The 20,343-nt window shown below is 49.9% G+C and overlaps 7 protein-coding genes across 7 annotated transcripts; 3 read left to right on the top strand and 4 right to left on the bottom strand.

The window, feature by feature from the left end:
* The first annotated feature begins 431 nt into the window (after window positions 1–431).
* DFJ58DRAFT_56265 (uncharacterized protein) lies at window positions 432–1,272 on the top strand. The gene is made up of 3 exons (XM_041380808.1): window positions 432–604; window positions 662–820; window positions 871–1,272. The coding sequence occupies exons 1-3, from the start codon at window positions 497–499 to the stop codon at window positions 1,132–1,134; spliced, it is 531 nt and encodes a 176-aa protein (XP_041239869.1). The 5' UTR covers window positions 432–496; the 3' UTR covers window positions 1,135–1,272.
* Window positions 1,273–3,651: 2,379 nt separating this feature from the next.
* DFJ58DRAFT_855296 (uncharacterized protein) lies at window positions 3,652–8,702 on the bottom strand (the record flags this gene model as incomplete). Its single annotated transcript, XM_041393892.1, has 5 exons — window positions 8,405–8,702; window positions 8,186–8,354; window positions 6,729–8,136; window positions 4,445–6,679; window positions 3,652–4,377 (listed from the first exon to the last, which is right to left on the bottom strand). The coding sequence occupies exons 1-5, from the start codon at window positions 8,592–8,594 to the stop codon at window positions 3,652–3,654; spliced, it is 4,728 nt and encodes a 1,575-aa protein (XP_041239868.1). The 5' UTR covers window positions 8,595–8,702.
* Window positions 8,703–8,769: 67 nt separating this feature from the next.
* DFJ58DRAFT_732057 (histone chaperone) lies at window positions 8,770–9,493 on the top strand (the record flags this gene model as incomplete). Its single annotated transcript, XM_041386130.1, has 4 exons — window positions 8,770–8,790; window positions 8,849–8,936; window positions 8,991–9,336; window positions 9,385–9,493. The coding sequence occupies 4 exons, from the start codon at window positions 8,770–8,772 to the stop codon at window positions 9,491–9,493; spliced, it is 564 nt and encodes a 187-aa protein (XP_041239867.1).
* Window positions 9,494–9,533: 40 nt separating this feature from the next.
* DFJ58DRAFT_717982 (uncharacterized protein) lies at window positions 9,534–11,692 on the bottom strand (the record flags this gene model as incomplete). Its single annotated transcript, XM_041384419.1, has 12 exons — window positions 9,534–9,775; window positions 9,825–10,170; window positions 10,220–10,375; window positions 10,425–10,539; window positions 10,596–10,725; window positions 10,772–10,956; window positions 11,012–11,089; window positions 11,143–11,168; window positions 11,223–11,251; window positions 11,315–11,390; window positions 11,445–11,480; window positions 11,534–11,692. 12 exons carry the CDS (start codon window positions 11,690–11,692, stop codon window positions 9,534–9,536), a joined length of 1,578 nt encoding a protein of 525 aa, XP_041239866.1.
* A 141-nt stretch (window positions 11,693–11,833) lies between these two features.
* Window positions 11,834–13,098, top strand: DFJ58DRAFT_806324 (B-cell receptor-associated protein 31-like-domain-containing protein). The gene is made up of 7 exons (XM_041391169.1): window positions 11,834–11,937; window positions 11,985–12,018; window positions 12,074–12,195; window positions 12,256–12,390; window positions 12,454–12,577; window positions 12,632–12,722; window positions 12,780–13,098. The coding sequence occupies exons 1-7, from the start codon at window positions 11,927–11,929 to the stop codon at window positions 12,881–12,883; spliced, it is 621 nt and encodes a 206-aa protein (XP_041239865.1). The 5' UTR covers window positions 11,834–11,926; the 3' UTR covers window positions 12,884–13,098.
* A 696-nt stretch (window positions 13,099–13,794) lies between these two features.
* DFJ58DRAFT_56109 (uncharacterized protein) lies at window positions 13,795–14,749 on the bottom strand. Its single transcript, XM_041380807.1, has one exon. It carries the CDS (start codon window positions 14,510–14,512, stop codon window positions 13,949–13,951), a length of 564 nt encoding a protein of 187 aa, XP_041239864.1. The 5' UTR covers window positions 14,513–14,749; the 3' UTR covers window positions 13,795–13,948.
* Window positions 14,750–16,773: 2,024 nt separating this feature from the next.
* Window positions 16,774–20,189, bottom strand: DFJ58DRAFT_707357 (atromentin synthetase). Its single transcript, XM_041383755.1, has 6 exons — window positions 19,487–20,189; window positions 19,298–19,434; window positions 19,006–19,244; window positions 18,122–18,955; window positions 17,312–18,066; window positions 16,774–17,255 (listed from the first exon to the last, which is right to left on the bottom strand). The coding sequence occupies exons 1-6, from the start codon at window positions 20,181–20,183 to the stop codon at window positions 17,050–17,052; spliced, it is 2,868 nt and encodes a 955-aa protein (XP_041239863.1). The 5' UTR covers window positions 20,184–20,189; the 3' UTR covers window positions 16,774–17,049.
* Between the last annotated feature and the right edge of the window lie 154 nt (window positions 20,190–20,343).

The raw sequence follows: 20,343 nt of genomic DNA, 5'->3' as shown, positions 1-20,343 counted from the left end.
CTATGATAACAACTCCATTAGAAAATTCGACACCGCCACTGGGACACAAATTGCTGTGCTCGAAGGACATGAAAATCTTGTTAAAGCCCTTTCATTATCTCCCAATCACCGTATCCTTGCGAGCGCATCATCTGACCAGACAGCACGACTTTGGAACATTGAAACTAATCAACCCATTGGACTACCCCTCCCCCATGGAGGCCCAGTGAGGTCTGCAGCCTTTTCTCCTGATGGAAAGCTGCTAGCTACTGTCTGCGATGACCATCACATATACACATGGGATGTCGCTGCTATCGTTAGGGAAGCTGGCCTCGGTAAACTTCTGACTGTGAGTTTGAATCCTATTTCCTATCGATCACACTGATGACACATGTTCCATAGGCCTCTGCTCCAAAGGTATCTCAACTTCAAATTCTTAGAAGTTATGTGCACTAATCTGTGTTATTGCAGGTTGGCGGCAAGTTGATCTTAGAGGTAATTGGCCCTTTCTTTGAACATGCCCTGCTTTTATTCATCTTTGTGCCAGACGGATGCTACACAACGTCGAAGTCAGAAAATTACGGATGCGCATCGATTACCGCCAGGTTTTTTTAATGATGCACATGTTGGTGTGACTTTCCGGAATCATGGTCTAACATATTTGTGACACTTGAGTTTTCAGCCTTCTACGACACGTCGTCCCCCTTCCCGTCACGGCCGTGGCAGCCGTACAACACCCTCGTCATCGCGTACCCTTCTTGGTCGGCTTTCCTCGCTCTTCCCTCGTTATCACCACACCACGCCGAGTGTCGTCGAGGTGCCCACTGTCCAGGACAGAAAGGTATGTTTACCTCCGAGTTCTGCCTGGTTTGATGCCAATTCACTTCAAAGGCCTTGTATGTCTCCCCACCGCGCCAGAAAAAACAACTCTTGCAAGGTACCCACACTCAAGGTCAACAGCAACAACAAGGTCAATCACATGGGCAGGCATCGTCGTCTCATCCCCCGGTGACATCTGCAGGTGCTGCTGCAACTCCTGTATCTACAACTGCAACACCATCGCGTCCTGCTACCGCCAACAATCTCAGCCTATGGACTCGCATAGTGCTCTGCGTCTGCTGCGTCTCTGCCGACTATACTAATGGCCATCATTGATGAAGCAGCGTTTCATCGCTCGCATTGCTTCTCATTATGTGCTAACGTTCTTGTCCTCGTATCGTACTATCATTTTTACCTGCAGATGCCAACTATATGGAGCCAATCACTGGTTCGCTGCTGCAGCTAAGCGTCTTCCTGCAACGCAACTGCCAATCATGACTGCCTGAACGGGCAGAGCGGGATGCAGTACTTCATGGGTGCCTGAAGTCCCTCGTTTCGCATCTTAATGTATAGCTGAGGGTGACGGACATATATTTCGGAAGAACCAATTAACTATGCATTGGGCTGCAGGCGGTATTGTGCGCTTAGGAGCGCGATGAACGAGTTGATATACCATCTTGTACATATTGGTCCATAATTGTGGCTGTACACGCGGTGAGAATTAATACTAGCAAACATCAGCACCAGCCCCTGACTCGCTTATTCTTCGTGTCCACTGTCCATCAAACTAGTCTCTAATCATGCGTTGGCAACTAACTGCAAATCCCACATGATTCTACTGTTAATGCATGATGTTCTTCGACCCGTACTGCAGACGTCCGTCTTGACCAGTCTTAGCCAAGTGGTAAGCATGACAGAACAAACATCTGTTGCAGATTTGAAACCTGCTCAATAATCTTTTTCCTTCCATCACACCTTGAACATTCACTCATGGATGGATCCTCCAAGGTAGTCATAGTACTGGCACCAGAACAGATTAGAAATCTTGGGTGGTGCGGGTTCAAAACTTCCTGACAAATATCTCATCACATCTTGACACTCGTGGACAGTTCTTCAGAGGTGCAACATATCAACTTGCAGAGCATCCTAGCTGAAGTGAATCATTACCAAACAACAGAATCAAAATCTGTTTCTCTTGAGCTGCGCAGGTTTGAAACTTGCTGATGACAACTTTTTTTCTCTCTCAAAACACACATTGACATTCACCCATGTCGTTAGAGCTTCATTTAACTGGTCTTAGCTAAGTGGTTACCACAACAGAATCGAAATCTGTTTCTCTTGGACTGTGTAGGTTCGAAACTTGCCATTCGACCTGTTTTTTTTTCTATTGGAATACACTTTGAAGATTCGCTCATGTAGGGTTTCCTCGGAGGTGCATATCAACTTCGTCCTGGCAAAAGTGGTTGGTTGCCACAACAGAATCTAAATCTGTCTCTTGGACAGTGGCAATCTTAATGCAGGTTCGAAACCTGCCGATGACAAGTTTTTTTTTCTATCGGAACAGATTCACTCATGAAGGTTTTCTTGGAGGTCCATCTTAACTGGTCTTACAGCCAGGTGGTTTCCACAACAAAATCAAAATCTGTCAGTCCTGTCGATGACAAGGATTTTTTTCCCTCATGGAACACACTTCAACATTCACTCATGGGTGGTTTCGTCGGATGATAATCTTAACTGATCTCAGCCAAGTGGTTACTGCAACAGCATCAAAATCTGTTTCTCTTCAACTGTACAGGTTCGAAACCTGCCGAATGAAAGGTCTTTTTCTATTGGAACACACCTTGACATTGACTCATGGATCGTTTCCTCAGGGTTCCTTCTAACTAGTCTTAGCCAAGTGGTTACCACAACAGAGTTAAAATCTGTTTCTCTCCGAGTTGGTTCGAAACCTACTCCTGACCACATTTTTGCGGTGTATGGATCCTCGGAGGCCACCTTAACCAAGCTCAGTCATTGCGCCGAAGCCTCTTTTTTTTATGTGATATCATAGTCTGTCCATGAAAAGGAATTCACTTTCATGCCCCGTGATGGCTTCAGCTTTTCCTCGGGAATTTTCCAGTTAGCGTTCACAACTTCAAGTTATGGGCGTTCGAGAAGATGATTCAACGAGAATGCGATGTCGAGAATTTAAACACCATTCATACGCTGTAGGTGTTGATTCCATCAAGCTTGTTCACTTTTTATTCACTGTAAGTTATTTTCCTTCATCACTCTCAATTTCTTAATGCACTCAGTCTCGTGAAACCTCTGCGAGCTGATTGTGTTGTGACCACTGTATTGCCTAAGGTTTCTGCTTCAAACTCAACTTGGCGGTGGCCTTTCATCGGACAAACCTCTCAAAGGAAAGGAATGTCACAGCGTCTTTCGACTACTAAGTCTTGCAACCTCTAAGTTACGCTTTCTGAAAGTTATGTCCATCTCAATCATTCGATTGTCAGAACCTGTCTATTGAAATGTGCTATTCTTATCATACATGTAGCATATTGTCCAACAGCGAATTTTCCGCAGCTTTTCTCGATTGTTGCCCTGGCTCGCTACTTTCCAAAAGATACCGCTGATGATGCACAAGTAGTACTGATGTAGTACGAGACAGACTCCGGACCGCTCGTCTCCTCGCGAGACCTTAATCCCAACTATGTATTGTATACATTACTCTTGTCAATACAACAAAGATCGAAAAGAAAGCTCTATATCCATATTGCGCATGAAATCAAATAAGAAAATGTCGAAGAACAAAAGCACCACAAAATGAGCACCTCCCAGCGTAGCGGAACGGTATCCAGTATGACACTGCTACAAGGGCATAAACCCCGTCGGACGCGCCATCGCCCCAGTCTCCGACTCTGCATACATACTGTACGCCATCTGCATCGTCTCCCCATCAAGCCCCCTCACCCTAAGACACTTCCCAAATAACTTCTTATCGACGGGATATTGAACCCGGCTTGCAAGATGCTGCCCACCCACCAAATCCTTGATCACGCCAGCAATAAGCCGCTGCTTATGCACATTGATCAATGGCTCCAGCTGCATCGAAGGCGGGAGAGGCGTCAGCGAATCGAATACTTCTGGGTGGGCTGGAGACTCGAAATTGACGGTTTGGGAGTCGATGCCGACGGGATCGTGAGGTGAGGTTGGGTCAATTAGATCTGGGAGTCTGCTATAGCGGTATAGTTGAGAAAGATAGACCCCGATGAATGGGATGCAGGCTGATGGCGTCTTCGCGTCGTTGGCACCCTTTGGTTTTCCCGAGGGTAGGTCTGTGCTGTTGCTACTCAAGACTGTAGACGTCCGCGTCGTCATATTCAGAGTCTTCGGGTCTACCATAGCAGCGATAGCATTGCGCATAGCCTTGAAATCATCGTCCGGCGACACGAATCGCTTCAGCTTTTGAAACAACCCGTTCTCCCACAGCCTCACGCGTCCCCAATGCCGATGCATAGCTTTCGCGACCCACTCGTTTTGCAAACCGGCAATGATAGCCGCCAACGTATTGAAATTACTCCGGACATATGCTTTCTGAACCACGTCACGCAAAGTCAGAATCAGTCTCCTCAAAGTAAAATATCATCCAAAAGGAACTCACAAAAGCGACGCGAATAAACTTGCCTACCAACATCGCCCTATCGCTCGGATGCGTCATCACGATCTCGGCAACCACAAAATTCGCAAGCAGATTAAACCGCCCTCGAACAGCAGCCAATGCACTCGTCTTCTGGCTCCACCGTGACTCAGCCTTCCAACGCGCCCGGTCCTTGAGATACTGTGCCCAATCCAACACGTTCACCTCCTGACACGACATCCAATCGTCCAAGATCAATTCTTCAGGCTTGACCCCCAAGAAAAGCTCTCGGTCGATCATCGACAAATGTTGTACGATCAGGTCGGCGCTCATGTTCAGGATCCAGCTTCGGTGCGGTTTTCGACCAGGGGGGATGAATTTCGATGGGGAGGTTATTATGAAGGGGGATGTTGTAGGCGAGCCACGGGACGTAGACGGTCTTGATGGTACCCTGCTTTGCAAGATCTCAAGTGGAACAGCATCTTCAGGCGCAGGTTTCAAATCGTTCGTCCTCGCAGGCGGCGACGTCGGTCCAGACATGGCTTCTACTGTCCCAGACGTCAACTCTAAACCCACAAAGCTGAAATAGTCCTCCGTCGTCGGCGTAGCCCCCGAAATCGTCACCTGCGAACCAGTGCCCACAAGAGTTTGTTCATCCATCCTCAATGCCCCAGTCTCGTGCTGATCAATCTCATAGTCCTCCTCTTCCTCATCCTCACTATCCAATCCAAAAAACCTCGGCTGCTCATCCCCAAAATCACCCACAGCCATCCGTTCCTGAATTGTGCGCACCCACCCGTCCACCTTCTTTGCTTTCTCTTTCCGTTTCTGAGGATTGATCTGGCCTTCAAGACGTCTCAGAGCCTCTTCGACGCCCCCATTATCCTCATCGTCGCTCAAGGAATCAACGAGGGCGTTCACCTGCCACTGCTGGATACCATTCCCTAACGCAGCTCCGACAGACGCAGACGACACAGCAGATCCACCCGAGGCTACCGAGTCCCGAGAACGGATCCCCAACGAGGAAACGCTGTCCACCGAGCGGCGTATGAACTCGAAATCCCGCCTTAGAGGCAGTCGACGCGGGGGCTTGCGCAGACCTGGTGGTACGGGTGGATTCTCACCATGCGCCTCGGAAGAGGTATCTGAGAGATCTAGGTCGTCGATGGAGACGACATCGAAACGCCATGGTGGCTGGGCCTGCACTTGGGCGACGAGGGGGTTGATCAGCGATCGTGAGGATAGGATTGAGCCGAAGGAGTCTGTTGAGTGTGTGCGCGTGGACGCACGGGAGACGGACGATATAGATAGGCGCTTCTCTTGTGTAGACTGGCGTCTCTCCTGCGTAGATTGGCGTTTTTCCTGCGTAGACTGATGCTTCTCCTGCATCGATTGGCGTTTCTCCTGTATCGACACGTACTTATCGCCCAAAGAACCCACCGTCACATTATCCCGCTCCTCCTCCTCCTCCACCTCCGTAACAACCCGTAATTGCGTCTGCGACGAGGGTAGGTCCAACTTCGCCTCAAGTCCTTTGACCCCACTCCCCACCGCACTCTGATTCTGCCTCCCAAGCACAGGACACGCGCCCCCATCCAACACCTTCCCCTTACACCCACCCACACCCACCGGCTCAATCATCTTTAAGTACTGCTCGACACCGCCCCTAACCATCAACAAATCCCCCGTCGCATTCAACTCCAAATCAAACGCCGAAACATTTGCAGGAACCGCAAGGCCCGTATCCACAGTCTGCCTCGAGTTCAACACTCTTTTCCATCTTCCCAAACGCCCGATCGTCTTCACGAATGCGCGAGAGATCGCACTCTGGGGGAACACAATGGGAGGGGGGGAGCTGTTCGTAGGGGTGGTATCGCTTGTGTTGGAAGACGCTGCTGAGATAGAAGCTCGACTCTGCTGGAGTATGTTCATCTGCAACGGTTGTTGTATAATTGCAGCAGCCCTAGGCGGAGAAGACACGCTGCCGGAATTGAATGAAAACGCATTGCTGTTGTCGCCATGGAAGATAGATTGGGGATGTGCGGGTGATTCGTCGGGTGCGAAATCAAGGTCTACGTCAGAGTCGTCTTGGTGTTTGGAGGATATGGCTTCTGCGAATTTTTCGCCTAGAACATGCGTGGGTCGGGGTTTAGTGGGAATGTTTAGGCTTTGGCGGGCGGAAACGGAGCCGGAGCGGTGTCTGCGGGTATGGACTTCTTTGCAGTCTTTGACGACTTTGATAAGTTTCCTTACGATGTTCTGCGTATCATACTTGAGCTGAGAAACCCATAAAAAAGGAAAAACTCACCAGACCATCTTGATGTTTCTTCAAAATAGGATCCTTCACAAGGGTATTTAACCAACTCGCCAACAAAAGCCTCAACTCCCGATTCGGCAAAAAATCCATGACAAAGAACGTCAAAAGCCAGTATCTGATAGCTACGAACGTCCGCACGCGCACGATTTTTCGCACCATATCGTCTTTACCACTTAGCGCCCAGTGAAAACGACAGATGAGGAGGTGGCAGAGGTCGACAGCAGATATGTATGTTCGGTAGGTGAGGAAGAAGTTGAGTAGTTCGTCGTAGTCGAGATCGCTTGTTAGCTGGGCAATCCATCGTTCAATCGTCGCTGCGATGAGCACCTTGGTGGTTATGCCTTCCCCATCGATACGTACTATAGGCACATCTGTGAGTCCACGGCCCCTGCGAGAATTAGAAGGAGAAGACATTCCACCGCGGCTGCTCTGCGACACCGAGACATCATCACTATCCAAATCAGAAGAGACGTGTATTTCCCCCCAGAGGACGAACCGGGGGTCATTACGCGGTGCAGCGCTATCATCTGCGCGAAGAGATATTTTGATAGTCGTCTCCCCTACAGAATCAGAAAACAGTCTATCCAGCTGTGGAAGACCGCGGTAAGTCTGGAGAACATCGAACACCTCTGTTGAATATCGAGAATGCATGCTCGTTTCTGGGAGTGGGATGAGTTCTGGGTCGGGTGGGACGATGCCTGGGGGTGGGGAGGGGGAATAATCTTGGATGAGGTCGGGTGAGACACGGAGGGGGAGGATGGAATCCGGGGTATCTGCTCGTTGTATGATATCTCCTGCGCGCGCAGTCAGACCGGACTCGAACGACTGCATCTCCCGTAGCGCGCGCGGCATGGGTAAAAAACCATTAGAAGACGGTCTAGTAGGCGATTCGAAAGTAGCGTTGAGTCCAAATGGATGTGGGATGAGACCTGGTAACGCGTTGTTTTCGAACCCAGAGCTCGAGAATGGAGAGGAGGGTACGGAGCCGTTTGGCCATTGCATGACTTCTGCAAAAATGTCTGCGGTTGGCTGTTTTGGCGGATCGGGGAAAAGCGCAGTTGGCTGTGAACGTGGCATATCCGCACCAGTAACGCTGTGTGAATGAGTCCTACCAGTGGGAGTGTGTTGCATGGATGAGCCTGTAGCAGACGCGCTGGCAGCCATGCCGAACATGTCTGGAATAGAGCGGGTCCTTCGTACTAACTTACGCGGCTGCGTGGTGGTAGAGCTGGACTGAGATTCCTGGGCGGTGGACCTGGCTCTATTCTGGGTGAGGAAACTCATGCGGGAACGGGCTTTGGAGGAACGAGTACGAGAGGCATCAGCGGACATGGACACCTTGTGAGTCATTTGCTCTGCTTCCTCTGCAGCAGCAGCGGGAGCGACCGCATCACGACGACTTTAAATAAGTAAGTAACGAAATTAGCTGTGCATAGTGGCGATGATACGGCAGGAACCGCACCTGACACGATACATCTGCTTTCCGTGCTGATTGACAAAGGCGGGTGATGGCGTATGGAGAACGGACATCTTTGCCTACGCCGAAAGATTGGTCATAGCGCATCTTTAGTTCTCTGGCAGCTGAACCAGATGAAGTCTCGACGAAGCTGCCATCAGCTGATGAAAGATGAGAGACACGCAAGACCAGCAACAAAGAAAGAACACACGAGCTATTGAAATGTCTGCGGAAGCTACTTCCGGTGGGAGCGAGTTCCATTCTGTATCTGATGCACGGGAGAATGAGAACGAAGACTGTGAATTGTTTAAAGAAGGAGCGGGAATTGGGAGCAAGAGATTTGCTGGTGCGAGTTCGTCTGTAGGTGTCTCTGAGTCAGTTGTCGGCATCGCACTAGTCATCGCCGAGGTCGTATTCAGCGCCGCCCTCCCTGTCGTAGTCGTCGTGATCGTCGTGGTCGGTGTCGTAGTCGCCGTCTGTCAGTAACTAGTAAGACATGGGTGGCATCGAAGAAACAAAAGCAGAGTGACACCGCATGCAAACCACGTGCTTTACCCCGCATCATCCTCTTCCACGATGTCGATAGTCACAATCCGCGTGCGTCCAATTCATTACAAAAAAAATCACTGAAAATCATCAATAAAACCGTAGATAGAATGTCGAGTTCTTTAACAATCCAGCAAGATTCTTGGATCCTTATCACTTTCGGGTCACTTTTGAGTGCATAGCGCCTCTCAAAGACGGTCAGCACAATGTTCATTATTTTGCGGTTTTCACCTGCTAACTTTCAAATGCAGATTTAGAATGGAAGCTCATCTATGTATCATCACCAGGGAATGAAGAACTAGACCAAGAACTAGACGACTGCCTCGTAGGTCCAGTCCCAGTCGGCGTAAACTCTTTCGAGTTCGAGGGCCTGGCTCCTGATCCTGCAAAAATACCAACAGAGGACGTCCTGGGCGTCGCTGCTCTTATCCTCACAGGCTCTTATCGTGACCAAGAGTTTGTACGCGTTGGATACTATCAGAATACGGAGTACGATAACGAGGACATGAAAGCTACTCCTCCGGAGAAAATTCAGTTTGATAGACTCGTACGCGATATAAGCACAAAACTACGCGTCACCCGCTTTCAAATCAAGTGGTTCGTCTTATTTTTCATGTTTGTGATCTGAATCTCATCCACTCAAAGGGACGTCGTACCACAATCACAAGGTCACGCCGCTGCAGGCGCTGCAGCATCAGCCGCGGTTCCCTCTGCAAACGACCTAGATGGTGATGATGCGAATCATAGTACTTAGATTCACTGTATTCTTGCATTATACCTATCGTTTATCGAACCTATGCCAACGGCTTACTCCTGTACAAAAGCACATACGCAGACGCGTCCTCCCCTCCTCCATCAATTGTCCCCAGCTTCTCCCTGGGAAACACCGACACCTTGTCATCATCAAATTTGTACCAATCTTCGTCATCCTCGTCAAACGCAGGTCCATCACCCGACTTTGCATGAAATACACTCTTCTTCACGAAACCGATATAATGCCCCGCATCAGCGTCTGCTCCCTTGTGCGTAACGATGCCTGTCTAAATTTTAGTTTGCCCCAAAAGCCAAAGAACAACGACACCCACCAACAAGATCATACAGCCCAGTCACGCTGCACCCATAATCATTCTTCAGGTCGGCATCAGCCAATGCCTCCAGCTCCTGCAGCTCCCGCGCACGATACACGCTCTCCTCCTCCAGGTCCCCCGGCACTTCACTCGCAGGCGCCATCTCAACATCTGTATTCTCCTCTGCAGGCCTAGACGATGACGATGCCTCCTGCGCCACCTTCGTCCGCTTACGCACCTTCCGTCGCTCGGCACGCTCTTTCTCAATAGACTTTAGCCGGCTGGACACCGGCGTGAGCTTTGATTTCAGCTCATCGGTCACTACTTCCAGCGCATCAAACTCTGACGCAAACTTCACTTTGCGCTGGGGGATCGTGAGACGTGAGGCAGAACTAGAAACAATTTATGCTCACCATGATCTTGGCCTTCTTTCCGATATCGCGTCTCCATGCAAAACGAACCATGTGCACCGTCAGGTAACTCGGTAGGCGCGAGAGACGCGACGTCTGGCTGTAAACTGCTTGACGCCCAAGTGAAGGAGAGTTCTTTTCCAATTGAGAGTTCATTGCCTGTGTGCGCGTAAGCAAAGACCAACCCGAGTACAAAAAACGCGCATACATCCTTGATACCAGTATGCATATAATTTGTTGTCGCTGAAATATTGCACTCGATTTTCAGTACCTTTTCTATCGTGACGGTGCTAGGCTCTTGAGGCGCTTCGTCGCATTTCAATCTGTCCAAATCAGTCAGCTGACACCGAGCAAAAAAGGGAAAAAAAATCCAAATCACTCTCTGCGCATCTCCGCCATCATAAACTGATCGACAAATCTCCTTCCCCCTGCTATTGTATTACCAGTAGCATCGATCCCAGGAACCTCTTTCAAGCCGTTCGCGAGCTGCGTCCAACACTCTTCAGCATCTATACCTCAAGTCAACAACCTAACAAAAAAAGATAGCAGAAAAACACTCGCCTTGCTGTGCGTACCCCCCTAACATTCCATTCTTGCCCGATCTATCAATCTCCCCGAACTGAGGCACAGCCTGACGCAACACGGTCAAAAACGTGGTAGGGATATATCCCTCCGTCGTACGAGACATGTTGCTGTACAAGTCTCTCAGCGCACGAGGGAGGACGTCCAAATGCGGTGACCTATCAGACGTGGGATTGAGGTCACGAACCACGCATGTAAGAAGTAACAGCATACGTTGAGAGAGCTGTTTGAAGTTCTGGTATCGCACGCATCGCTTGTACGGTGGCGTTCATGTAGCAGGTATTTCCGAGACTAGGCATATAATTGTCACTTCACAGTACGCTGTGAATCGTTGTAGTACCCACTTTTTCAATCCAACTGGCAAAGAGAGCTGCAAGAACAAAAACATGAGTAACCCACACGAGCGCAAATAAAACAAACATACGGCTTCTGCGATCTCCGACTCGTCCATATCTGCACAGGAACGATCACCACAACCCTTAGATCCTTAGATCACATGGATACAGAGACACTCACCCTCAAGAAAAACGATCGGTTTTTCAGGTGGCTTCGGGAGCTCGCCCGCAGCGCCAATAACCATGAACGTTTGTCCCTAACCATACATTCAATACACACTTTCTACAAAACAAAACAAAAGCGCAGTCACCGCTTTAGGAGCCACCTTCTTCCAATCCGTATCATCCTACATAAATTAATCATCTATCAAAACGCCTACACAACACGAAAAGCACGCACCTTGAGCACACCGCCCTTGATCATAACTTTCATACGCTCCGGCGGCACGCCCGTGACCTGATAAATCGCATCTTTGAACACGGCAGGTGGAAGTGATGTGTCTAGGTCAACATCGAGAGTTTTTCCTGCGTGTTTGACGTGTACTTGTAGTGGGGCCATTGACTTGGATGAGTTGCAGGTCTGCGTAATCGCAGGTAATCAGAGTCCAGACTGACGCGTTCAAGGGGTAGATGGGAATCGATTATCTAATGATGGGGACGTGTCTGTGACGTCACGCTGAACACGTTCCACAGCAAGCAATGCCGCACCACCCAGCTTTAAAAAGCTCCTCAACGTCGACTTTAACCTTTAACTTCAACGACGACCTCGACAACGACAACGACGTTAAGCACGATGACAATCTAGTATGTATTGAACAAACCAAGTTCGACAAGCTCTAATGGTGTCGTAGTTACTCGCTCACATTCCTGCTCCTAGCAGCAGAAGTAAGTCTCGCAGCACTCTGACTTCAATTCATGATTCATAATGCGCCCAAACTAGATGATAACATTCTGCCTGCTCGTATCCCCACTCCCTTTTACAGTCCGCAAAAAACTTTTCCGTTTCCTCTCTGAAAGCCCCATCATCGCCAAAGTCGCGTATGGGCTCAAGATTTCCTTCATGTTAGTACTTCAATCGTTCATATCTCGTTCACTTACTAACATCATGTCACCCACGCATAGCTTCGTAGGCATTCTCTTCCTAGACGCCCTCCAACGCATGTTCCGCGTAACAGCCGAAACCGAAATGGCAAAAACAGGCAGCCAGGGCATGCACGACGTACGAACCGAGACCAATTTCGCCGCTCGCAAGTTCTAGTGCGCTCCCCATCCTCTATCATAGCGCATTATTCAATCTAATGTGTTGTATTTTCTCATCAGCGCCCAACGAAACACTTACCTAACTGGTTTCTGCCTCTTCCTCTCTCTGGTCCTTACCCGCACGTTCTCCATCATCTTGGACCTCATTCACACGCAGGAGGAATATGCGAAATTGAAGAAAGTTGTGAGTATCCTCCATTTAGGGTAGGCCCCTGCTTATATATTGCCGGTTTTGCAGGCTGGTGCTGGTGCCAAGGGTGACCAATCCAAACAAATCGAAGAACTTAAGAAGAAGTTAGCCGCGAGCGAAGCAAAGGACCGTGACTTTGGTGCGTTTATCGCTTTTTATCGATGTTTTGTTTCTAAACTGGAGGTGCGTCCCTCAGCAAACCTCAAAAAGCAGGCCGCACAACAGGCTGCTGAATTTGATCGCCTTGCGAGTAAGTATAACGAGGCGATTGGAGGTGTTTCGGACAAGAAATCAGACTAGAGGTTCTGTGTAATTGTCATGTGTGCTGGCTTTCATGTTCTTGGTTCTTGATGATCAGTCACCCATCTTTACCGCGGCCTTCCCGCTCATACTAGTATATGCCGCGTTATTTCTCGGAGCACCGGTAGAACCAAATGACAATAGCCATTGAATGTATATTGAGTAGCGACATGCATTTGAAGGGTGCAGTATGCCTTCTCTAAGAGCTTGCCAGATGCCGACCTAGGCCTACTGTATGAGACATCCGAGTCCCGACTCATTCCTTTGTTTCTAGGGCACATCGCTGTGCAATGTCCCTTAAATTAAACTCTGATCATCCCGGTCATACGTATTTAGGCTCGGAACGAGGTGGTGCCAAACCTGGTAGAACGGCATCAGCGAGGGACGGCCAGCGAAATGTAGTATGACGTTTAGCTTAATGATTCTGTTGACCTCGATGTGTCTGACCATTTCTCACCGGCATTGTGTTCGACCTTTTTTCACCTTCCGTTGCACCATATACTGCATCCAAGATGGTACCCTTACCCTCTTTCCTTAGATTTTGCTCTTCAACAAACTGGAAGAGTGGATGAGCGTCTAGATGGGCAAATAGTGCAGTTCTAGAAAGCGCTTGTACTGGAGCTTTCTCCTCTTCCCTAGGACGTCCGATTTGGGGATTAGCTTGTCTGTACACGAGACGATATATGATACGATATATGATACGATATCGAGACCGATACGATACAACATTCTAGGGATCATATGCATACTGTTCATGTAGAAATGTTGTCAATGTATGAAATGAAAATGTCCCATTCTTCGCAGCTACAGTATCTCCAGCGTCCTGCCAGTGACGTCCATCATGTCATCAAAAGAAACCGTATCCCTGACTTGTGCGATGATATTGTTATCTGAAGCGATTCTTTTATACCCCCACCATGCTGCTGCACTAGCAAAAATGCGCCAAAAGGACGACCAAGTCGAATGAGTAACCTCAACCCTCTGGTAACCAGCTCATCATCACCAGGCTCATCGGGCCAATCGTCCGTGCCCTGCGACTTGTCTGTAAAGTCGACCAACTCGAGATCATACCGATTCCATGGACGGATGAGCAAGAATGTCTGCCGAGTACGCCTTGCAGGCGAGAATTGAATTGAACAAGCTTGTTGGAGTAGGGGACCCCGGGGGTAGGAGCCGAGTGGCAGCCGAGTAGCACCGTAGTTGAGCGAGCCATTCAGTGTCCTTCGGGCTTTGTCGTAGCGTAGTGCTCTTCACCACTTCTTGCCTTGCTCGCGACACGCAGGCACACAGTCGCGGATACACCGCTCCATTGTCTTCCGTTGTGACCAGCAGGTCAGCCCCATCTGCCTTGACTTCATATGGGAAACATTTGTCCCCGTCTCCACCAGGCCTCCGCCTGACTCCTGTGAGAGGAAATGTGATGCATGGCAATTGCAGTCTGGCGTTGACAAAACGAGGAACGCCGAGGTTCTCAAGAGTGGTATACAGTTTCGAAGCCGACTCTACAGCTACAATATTGTTTCGCAGCGTAGAGACCGATATCTGCATGTCGTGTTCAGATAGAGATACGTCCCTGCGCTGAATGTCGTGCAGTAGTGGCTCCATGGTTTCCCACCTATGAGATAACATGACCTAACTGAAGTACTTGGCGACCGCTTCTTTGATGGGCTCCGTTTGGAGGGGCGCATGCATGTCCGATGAATGCAAAAGCTCTTTGTACTCTGTACTCTTCGTGAATGCGTTAATCTGCGCATCTCGATCGCACAAACGACCAGTAGAGGTGTCGATTAGACGAAGTGGAGCGTTTTCCAGTTGGGTGCAAATGGCTCGTCGAATAGTATCCTCTACTTCAGATGGACTGACGTATTGCTGGCGTAGTTCTGCAAAAAAAATGCAATTCATCTTCAAGTCGGCGCTTGAGTTGTTTGGGGCTTACGTCGCATCTGTGGGTCGGGTGTATCATCCAACTTGGAGAGCATGATTGTGAAGGCCTTGAATGCATCATCATAGCGCTGTGCTCCACGAAGAGCTGCATGCTTCAGTTCGTACCCGATATAAGATGAAGGGTTGAGCTCAATGACCTACGAACATCATCACAAATATTTAAACAACGACGATTATCGTCCGTACCTTGTTTGCGTCCGAAAGGGCCGCCGCATAGAGCTTTTGACCCAACTTCACCTTACTGCGGTGCGCAAAGTAGGAATCATATGAGGAATCCCTCCCAAATGCTGCGGAGAGTGTGTCCTCGATGGACCAGAGCCGAATATTCCCATCAAGGCCTCCACCCGCTAGTAGTTCTCCGCTGGGAGAAATTGCGACGTAGAAACACCATGCGGTGCATTCAAGTGCCTGTCCGATCTGCTGATGTGACTTTGTACTCCACAGGCGCACAGTCTTGTCGACCGAGGCAGTTGCAATGAAGGAGCCATCAGAAGAGATGGAAAGTGACATGATGCCGGAAGTATGACCAGTGCAGGGTTCACCGATCTGGGTCCTATTCGACGAGTCCCAAAACTTGACTGTTTTGTCTCGTGACGCAGAGACAATTTGCTGACCGTCAGGCGACCACACGATGCATTGAACCCAAGAGTCGTCGTGAGCATTGATGTCGAACAGAAGCTCGGCATTATCGCAGCTCCAAACCCGAATGTTGCGCCATGTTCCGAATACTAACTTCAGCCCATCTGGGCTGAAGGCGACACAATTCACCGTACCCTGATTACCCTTGACGAGTGTTGAGAGAACAGCGCCAGTCTCCGCATCCCATATAATAACCATTCCATCAAGTGACCCGCTTGCAAGTCTCTTGCCATCTGGAGAGAAGCACAGTGTTCTCACCGTATCTTTATGCTTCAGTGGACCGAGTACTTTCTGCTCGTCGACGTCCCAGACCATGATGTCATCGGCTGCACTGCTCGCAACTCGCCTATCATCTGGTGATACAGCAACTGGACTCGCGGACTCAGGGCTCCAGTGTCCTCCGAATGGCCCTCCTACCAATGTTCCTTTCTCTACATCCCAAATGCACACAATGTGGCTCGAATCAGTGACAACAATCCGTTGACTGTCTTTGAAGAACGCGACTGCCGACACCGTCCTCGTGTTCCCTGATATCGTCCGCGCGAGCGTTGGCTGGGTTATCTGCGCCGGGGTCGCGCGCCTTCTCGCGGTAAGGTATGCTTTTTTTGCTCTATCAAGCAATCCTGGCATGTCACTAGACAGGAAGATGGACGGTCAGTACTTCAGTGGCGTTTGGAGTCAACGAGGAGCGTACTATGTGCTGCTGTCGTAAATCTTATGTGTCGTGAGGGGAGTTGGATTGCTGCCCATGGGCCATAACCCAATTCATGTATGTAGGCTCTATATATCGTTGGCCCATATACCACGTCCACGTTGCTATAGCGTGGATCTCATTTCGCTCCCGGTTACCGGTACCATCAGTGCCTGTAGCGGACCGAGTACTTTCTGCTCGTTGACGTCACAGATCATGATGTCATTAGCTACACTGTTTGCAACTCGCCTGTCACAATCTAGTGATCCCTGACACCCACTTTATAGTGGGTAGTAGAGGATTCTGTAGAAAATAAATGACATGCCGTCTGTCATTTCATGCGTGGAAAATTCTTTCCGATGACCGATTATCAAGCCGATGGTCATATGATCCTCGGTGCTGGTCATACACAGCACGATGATGTGCGCCGCCTTTATATGTGATTCTTTTATGCCATCGCAATTGTGTTACTCCTCGATATGTCGAAATATCACCTCGCTTGCAAGCTCGTCCACACGCACAAACAACGGCAAACCCGAACTCTCCACTGCTCAAGTAGTAGTAATCAAAGCAGCGATCGCAAACTGTTCGGCAATAAGTGGGACTGAGTAATTAGCAGGCACTGAAGCATGCAGAATCCATATCAACCGCAACGTTCGTAGAATCGTGTTCATGTTCAGGTTACTCCAAACGGGGGACTCTGACAAGCACCATCATCAAAAAAATGCAGAGAATCATTTCTAATATGTACTTTTGTCATAAGACAACAATAGATGCACGGCGACGTAATTAGTCAAGCGAATTAGGTATAAAGCACATGTACTTCGAGCATAATTAGTCGAATAGATACTTGCGAAAGACAGATATAATCATAATACGCCACTCTAATTTTTTACAGGCCACGAGCTTCGAGACGACCGCGGAAGATCTTCTGGAACTGTGGGACGTGGTCAAAGTCCATGAGCGTGTAGTGTTGCCCAGGCACGTCAGTATACGATGGCTCGCCGCGGCTGAAGCCAGACCATGGCTTGAGCTGGTTGTTGAGCCAGTCTGATTTGCTGCCGCGGAGAGGAATGGCGTAGAAAACGTCGACTGCGGCTGAAAAACCCAACATATGAGCAAGCGATAACGAAGTCAGAGAAGGAATGACATACAAACTGAGCCTGATGGGTTGTAGTCTTTTCCGCACTCGATCAGGGACCCGGCGATGTCCACCCAGTGGTCGAGCTTCTCAGCCGTCAACTGGAGCTCGACGAGACGTTCAGGGGGAGACAGCTTCCACACCACCTCGAGCTGCTCCTTCCTCGTCATCGGTCTTAGAGCAGGCGCAAGATCATTAGCATCATGCTTCGACACGAGGCCGAGGAAGTACGACAAGTTGAGCATCCCGCCTGTCCAGTCGATCTCGTGCATGCGGTCGGCGATATGAGGAGGGATGTTGATGAGACCGACGAACTTGACTTCGTCGCCCATGGCCTCGAGTCGCTTGGCAACTTCAAACGCGACAACACCGCCGTAACTGTAACCCGCGATGGCGTATGGTCCCGTTGCCTGGGTCTTCTTGACTGCTGCAGCATAGCACGACACCATCTCGTCCATGGAGGTGAAGAAGGGGTGGCCGGGCTCAAAGCCACGAGCGCGGAGAGCGTAGAAGGGACGCTCGTTCTGGAAGTATTTGGCGAGGTTGACGAAGATAAGAACCTCTCCAACACCAGGGTGAACGAAGAAGATTGGCGTTTTATTTCCGGTCAGCTGGAGGGGAACGATGGGATCGTACTCCTCAGTCTGGCTGTCCTTAGAGAGCAGGGCGTTAACATAGCTGGCGAGGCTCGAGATGACGGGGTGCTTGAGGATTTGGATGGTGGGGATTTCAGGCAAGCCGAAATGTGCTTCTCCCTCGCGCTTGAGCCTGGAGATGATATGTATTAGTGAGGGTCATTTCAGGGCGGGACGGATATACTGACCTGATGACATCAATAGAAGTACCGCCGAGTTCGAAGAAGTTGTCGCTCGCCGACATCTCGCCAACCGCGAGGTTGAAGATGCCAGCATATATCTTGGCAAGTGCCTTCTCCGTCTCGGTGGACGGGGCAACGAACGTAGCGCCGCGTGCCTCGCTAAGAAGCTCTTCGGAGCGGGCAATGTGTTGAGCAAGCTGGCCTTGCTTGAAGAGACTGATCAGACGTGCACGAGACAGTTTACCCAGAGTGGTCTTCTCCATCTGGTTCACAGGGATGGGAACGACGAACTGAGGCGGCAGGGTGATCATCTTCACACAGATATCCCGAAGGGCCCTGTGTGTGGCAAAGAGCTTTGTGGAAGCGTCTGCTCCATCGAGGTCGAAGGTTGGTGAGTAAAAAATGATGAACCCTTCGGTCTCCTGCCCAGGAGCACGGTAGGGAGCTGCAGCGAGGAACGAGTGTGTAACTCCTTCCACGGTCTGGAGGTGGGTCTCAAGCTCAGGGATACCATACGACACACCATGGACGATGACGGTGTCCTTGATACGACCACTAAGGCGCATGACACCATTCTCGATAATGCCAACATCGCCGGTGCGGTACCAGCCTCCCTCGACGAAGCTGGAGGACGTAGCATCGGCGTTGTTGTAGTAGCGTACGAAAACCATCGGTCCGCGAACCTGAAGCTCGCCGCTCTCTCCGTCGGGGCGCAGGGTGGCGCCATCTGCGGGGTCAACGATGCGCATCTCGCAACCATTGATGGGTCGCCCCAGATCAAGGAACTCGTGAGCAGGCTCGGTTGCGAGGACATCCACAGGATCGTAAATGCATCCAGCGCTGCAAAAACCCCATCAGTTTATATACCCATGTAACTTAATGAGCCTTACCAAGTTTCTGTCATTCCAAACCCAGCAGAGATGACGAACGATACAGCGGAAGGATTCTTGCTAAGCTGTTTCATAGTAGCAGCGAACGCTTGGGCAGTCTTTGAAACAACAGCTTCACCACCGCTGTTGATCCGCTTGATAGAGGACAAGTCGAAGTGTCCGAAGAGGTCAGTGCGCTTCTCCAGATCACGCGTAAGCTTGGAGAGCAAGAAGTTCGGGGCGAAAGCCAGTTCAATCGACTAACAATTGAATAGTGAGAAAAGCGTGAGGCTGTGATTTCATGTAGACATACCTTTTCATCGATTAGACGGAGTAGCCGAAGGGGATCAGCAAGGATAGCAGATGCGTGGACGTGGAGTTGCGAAGCGCCAAAGAGCAGAGGGGTGATGTGCATTTCCAACGATCCTGCGACGTGATCAAATCCAACCCCTGAACATCATGATTAATTTCAAACAGTTTATTTAAACCACATGCGCCTTACAGTTCAAGACTCGAGATTCGGAAGTCAGGCCGTAGCTTTGCCCCTTGGCACGGCATGCAGCCAGGATCGTGCGGTGCGTGTGCACGACCGCCTTCGAGAATCCAGTTGACCCTGAGGTCAGGAACAAGATCGCCTCGTCGTCTGGCTTAGCCTCGTACGCAACCCAGTCAGCTGAGACTGTAAATATCTCCGCCGATGCTTTTAATTCGGAGAGTAGGTGAACCTCCAGACCAGAAATGGTGCTGATCTGCTCAGCCCCGAGGTCGTTGGTCAGCCAAGTAGCAGACCCAAACAAGTTCTTGATGTGGGCGACATGACCCTCCTTGTGCGCCTGTTGCGCGCTAAGTGCAGGCTGCAAGCAGGGGACGTAGCCAGCCAGCAGACATGCCCATACAGCAGCCATATTGTCTTCGTGCTCCGTCAGGTACACGACGACGACTGAGCCTGTAGGTTTCCCCCACTGTAGCATGGCACGTGCAAGGTTGCGAACATATTGGTTGAATGCGCTGAAGGTCTTCGTCTGAATAGAGGAGTCATGTGCCGAGGAGGTTATGAAACCAAGCTCGTGCGACGGATAACGGTCGACAGCTTGAGCGATGACGTCGTGGAGAGTATTGGGTTGTGGAGAGACAACAGATGTCTTGAGGTTTGTAAGGAATTCAGTGCTTGTAGTAGCGGTGACTGCGACGGGTGCCATTGCGAGATGTCTAAATTCTAAAACAGAAAGATGATCGGAAAGGGTGTCTAGGATGTTGCAATTTTGAGTGCCAACTTTCCTGGACTTATATACCTAGATGCCAGAAAGCAGCGGTTGCAGTGAGATTACGGCATCTCGCACTAGGTGGTGGCGACTAAGG

Source organism: Suillus subalutaceus (assembly GCF_016647625.1).
Source record: "Suillus subalutaceus strain FC151 chromosome Unknown DFJ58scaffold_117, whole genome shotgun sequence".
Classification (NCBI taxonomy): Eukaryota; Fungi; Basidiomycota; class Agaricomycetes; order Boletales; family Suillaceae; genus Suillus; species Suillus subalutaceus.
Note: the sequence above shows the minus strand (reverse complement) of the source record. Positions and strands in the feature narration are given on the sequence as shown.

What these genes read in the sequence shown, in the direction of transcription:
- DFJ58DRAFT_56265 (XM_041380808.1), top strand. Translation starts at nt 497, where the DNA reads ATGCCCTGCTTTTATTCATCTTTGTGCCAGACGGATGCTACACAACGT. An exon ending in GTTTTTTTAATGATGCACAT is followed by an intron (nt 605 to 661) that starts GTTGGTGTGACT and finishes TTGAGTTTTCAG; the next exon opens with CCTTCTACGACACGTCGTCC. An exon ending in CCACTGTCCAGGACAGAAAG is followed by an intron (nt 821 to 870) that starts GTATGTTTACCT and finishes TTCACTTCAAAG; the next exon opens with GCCTTGTATGTCTCCCCACC.
- DFJ58DRAFT_806324 (XM_041391169.1), top strand. An exon ending in ATGCGAAATTGAAGAAAGTT is followed by an intron (nt 12,578 to 12,631) that starts GTGAGTATCCTC and finishes CCGGTTTTGCAG; the next exon opens with GCTGGTGCTGGTGCCAAGGG. An exon ending in AGCAAAGGACCGTGACTTTG is followed by an intron (nt 12,723 to 12,779) that starts GTGCGTTTATCG and finishes TGCGTCCCTCAG; the next exon opens with CAAACCTCAAAAAGCAGGCC.
- DFJ58DRAFT_56109 (XM_041380807.1), bottom strand. Translation starts at nt 14,512, where the DNA reads ATGTTATCTCATAGGTGGGAAACCATGGAGCCACTACTGCACGACATT.
- DFJ58DRAFT_707357 (XM_041383755.1), bottom strand. Translation starts at nt 20,183, where the DNA reads ATGGCACCCGTCGCAGTCACCGCTACTACAAGCACTGAATTCCTTACA. An exon ending in TCCGTCTAATCGATGAAAAG is followed by an intron (nt 19,245 to 19,297) that starts GTATGTCTACAT and finishes TTCAATTGTTAG; the next exon opens with TCGATTGAACTGGCTTTCGC. An exon ending in TTTGGAATGACAGAAACTTG is followed by an intron (nt 18,956 to 19,005) that starts GTAAGGCTCATT and finishes GGGTTTTTGCAG; the next exon opens with CGCTGGATGCATTTACGATC.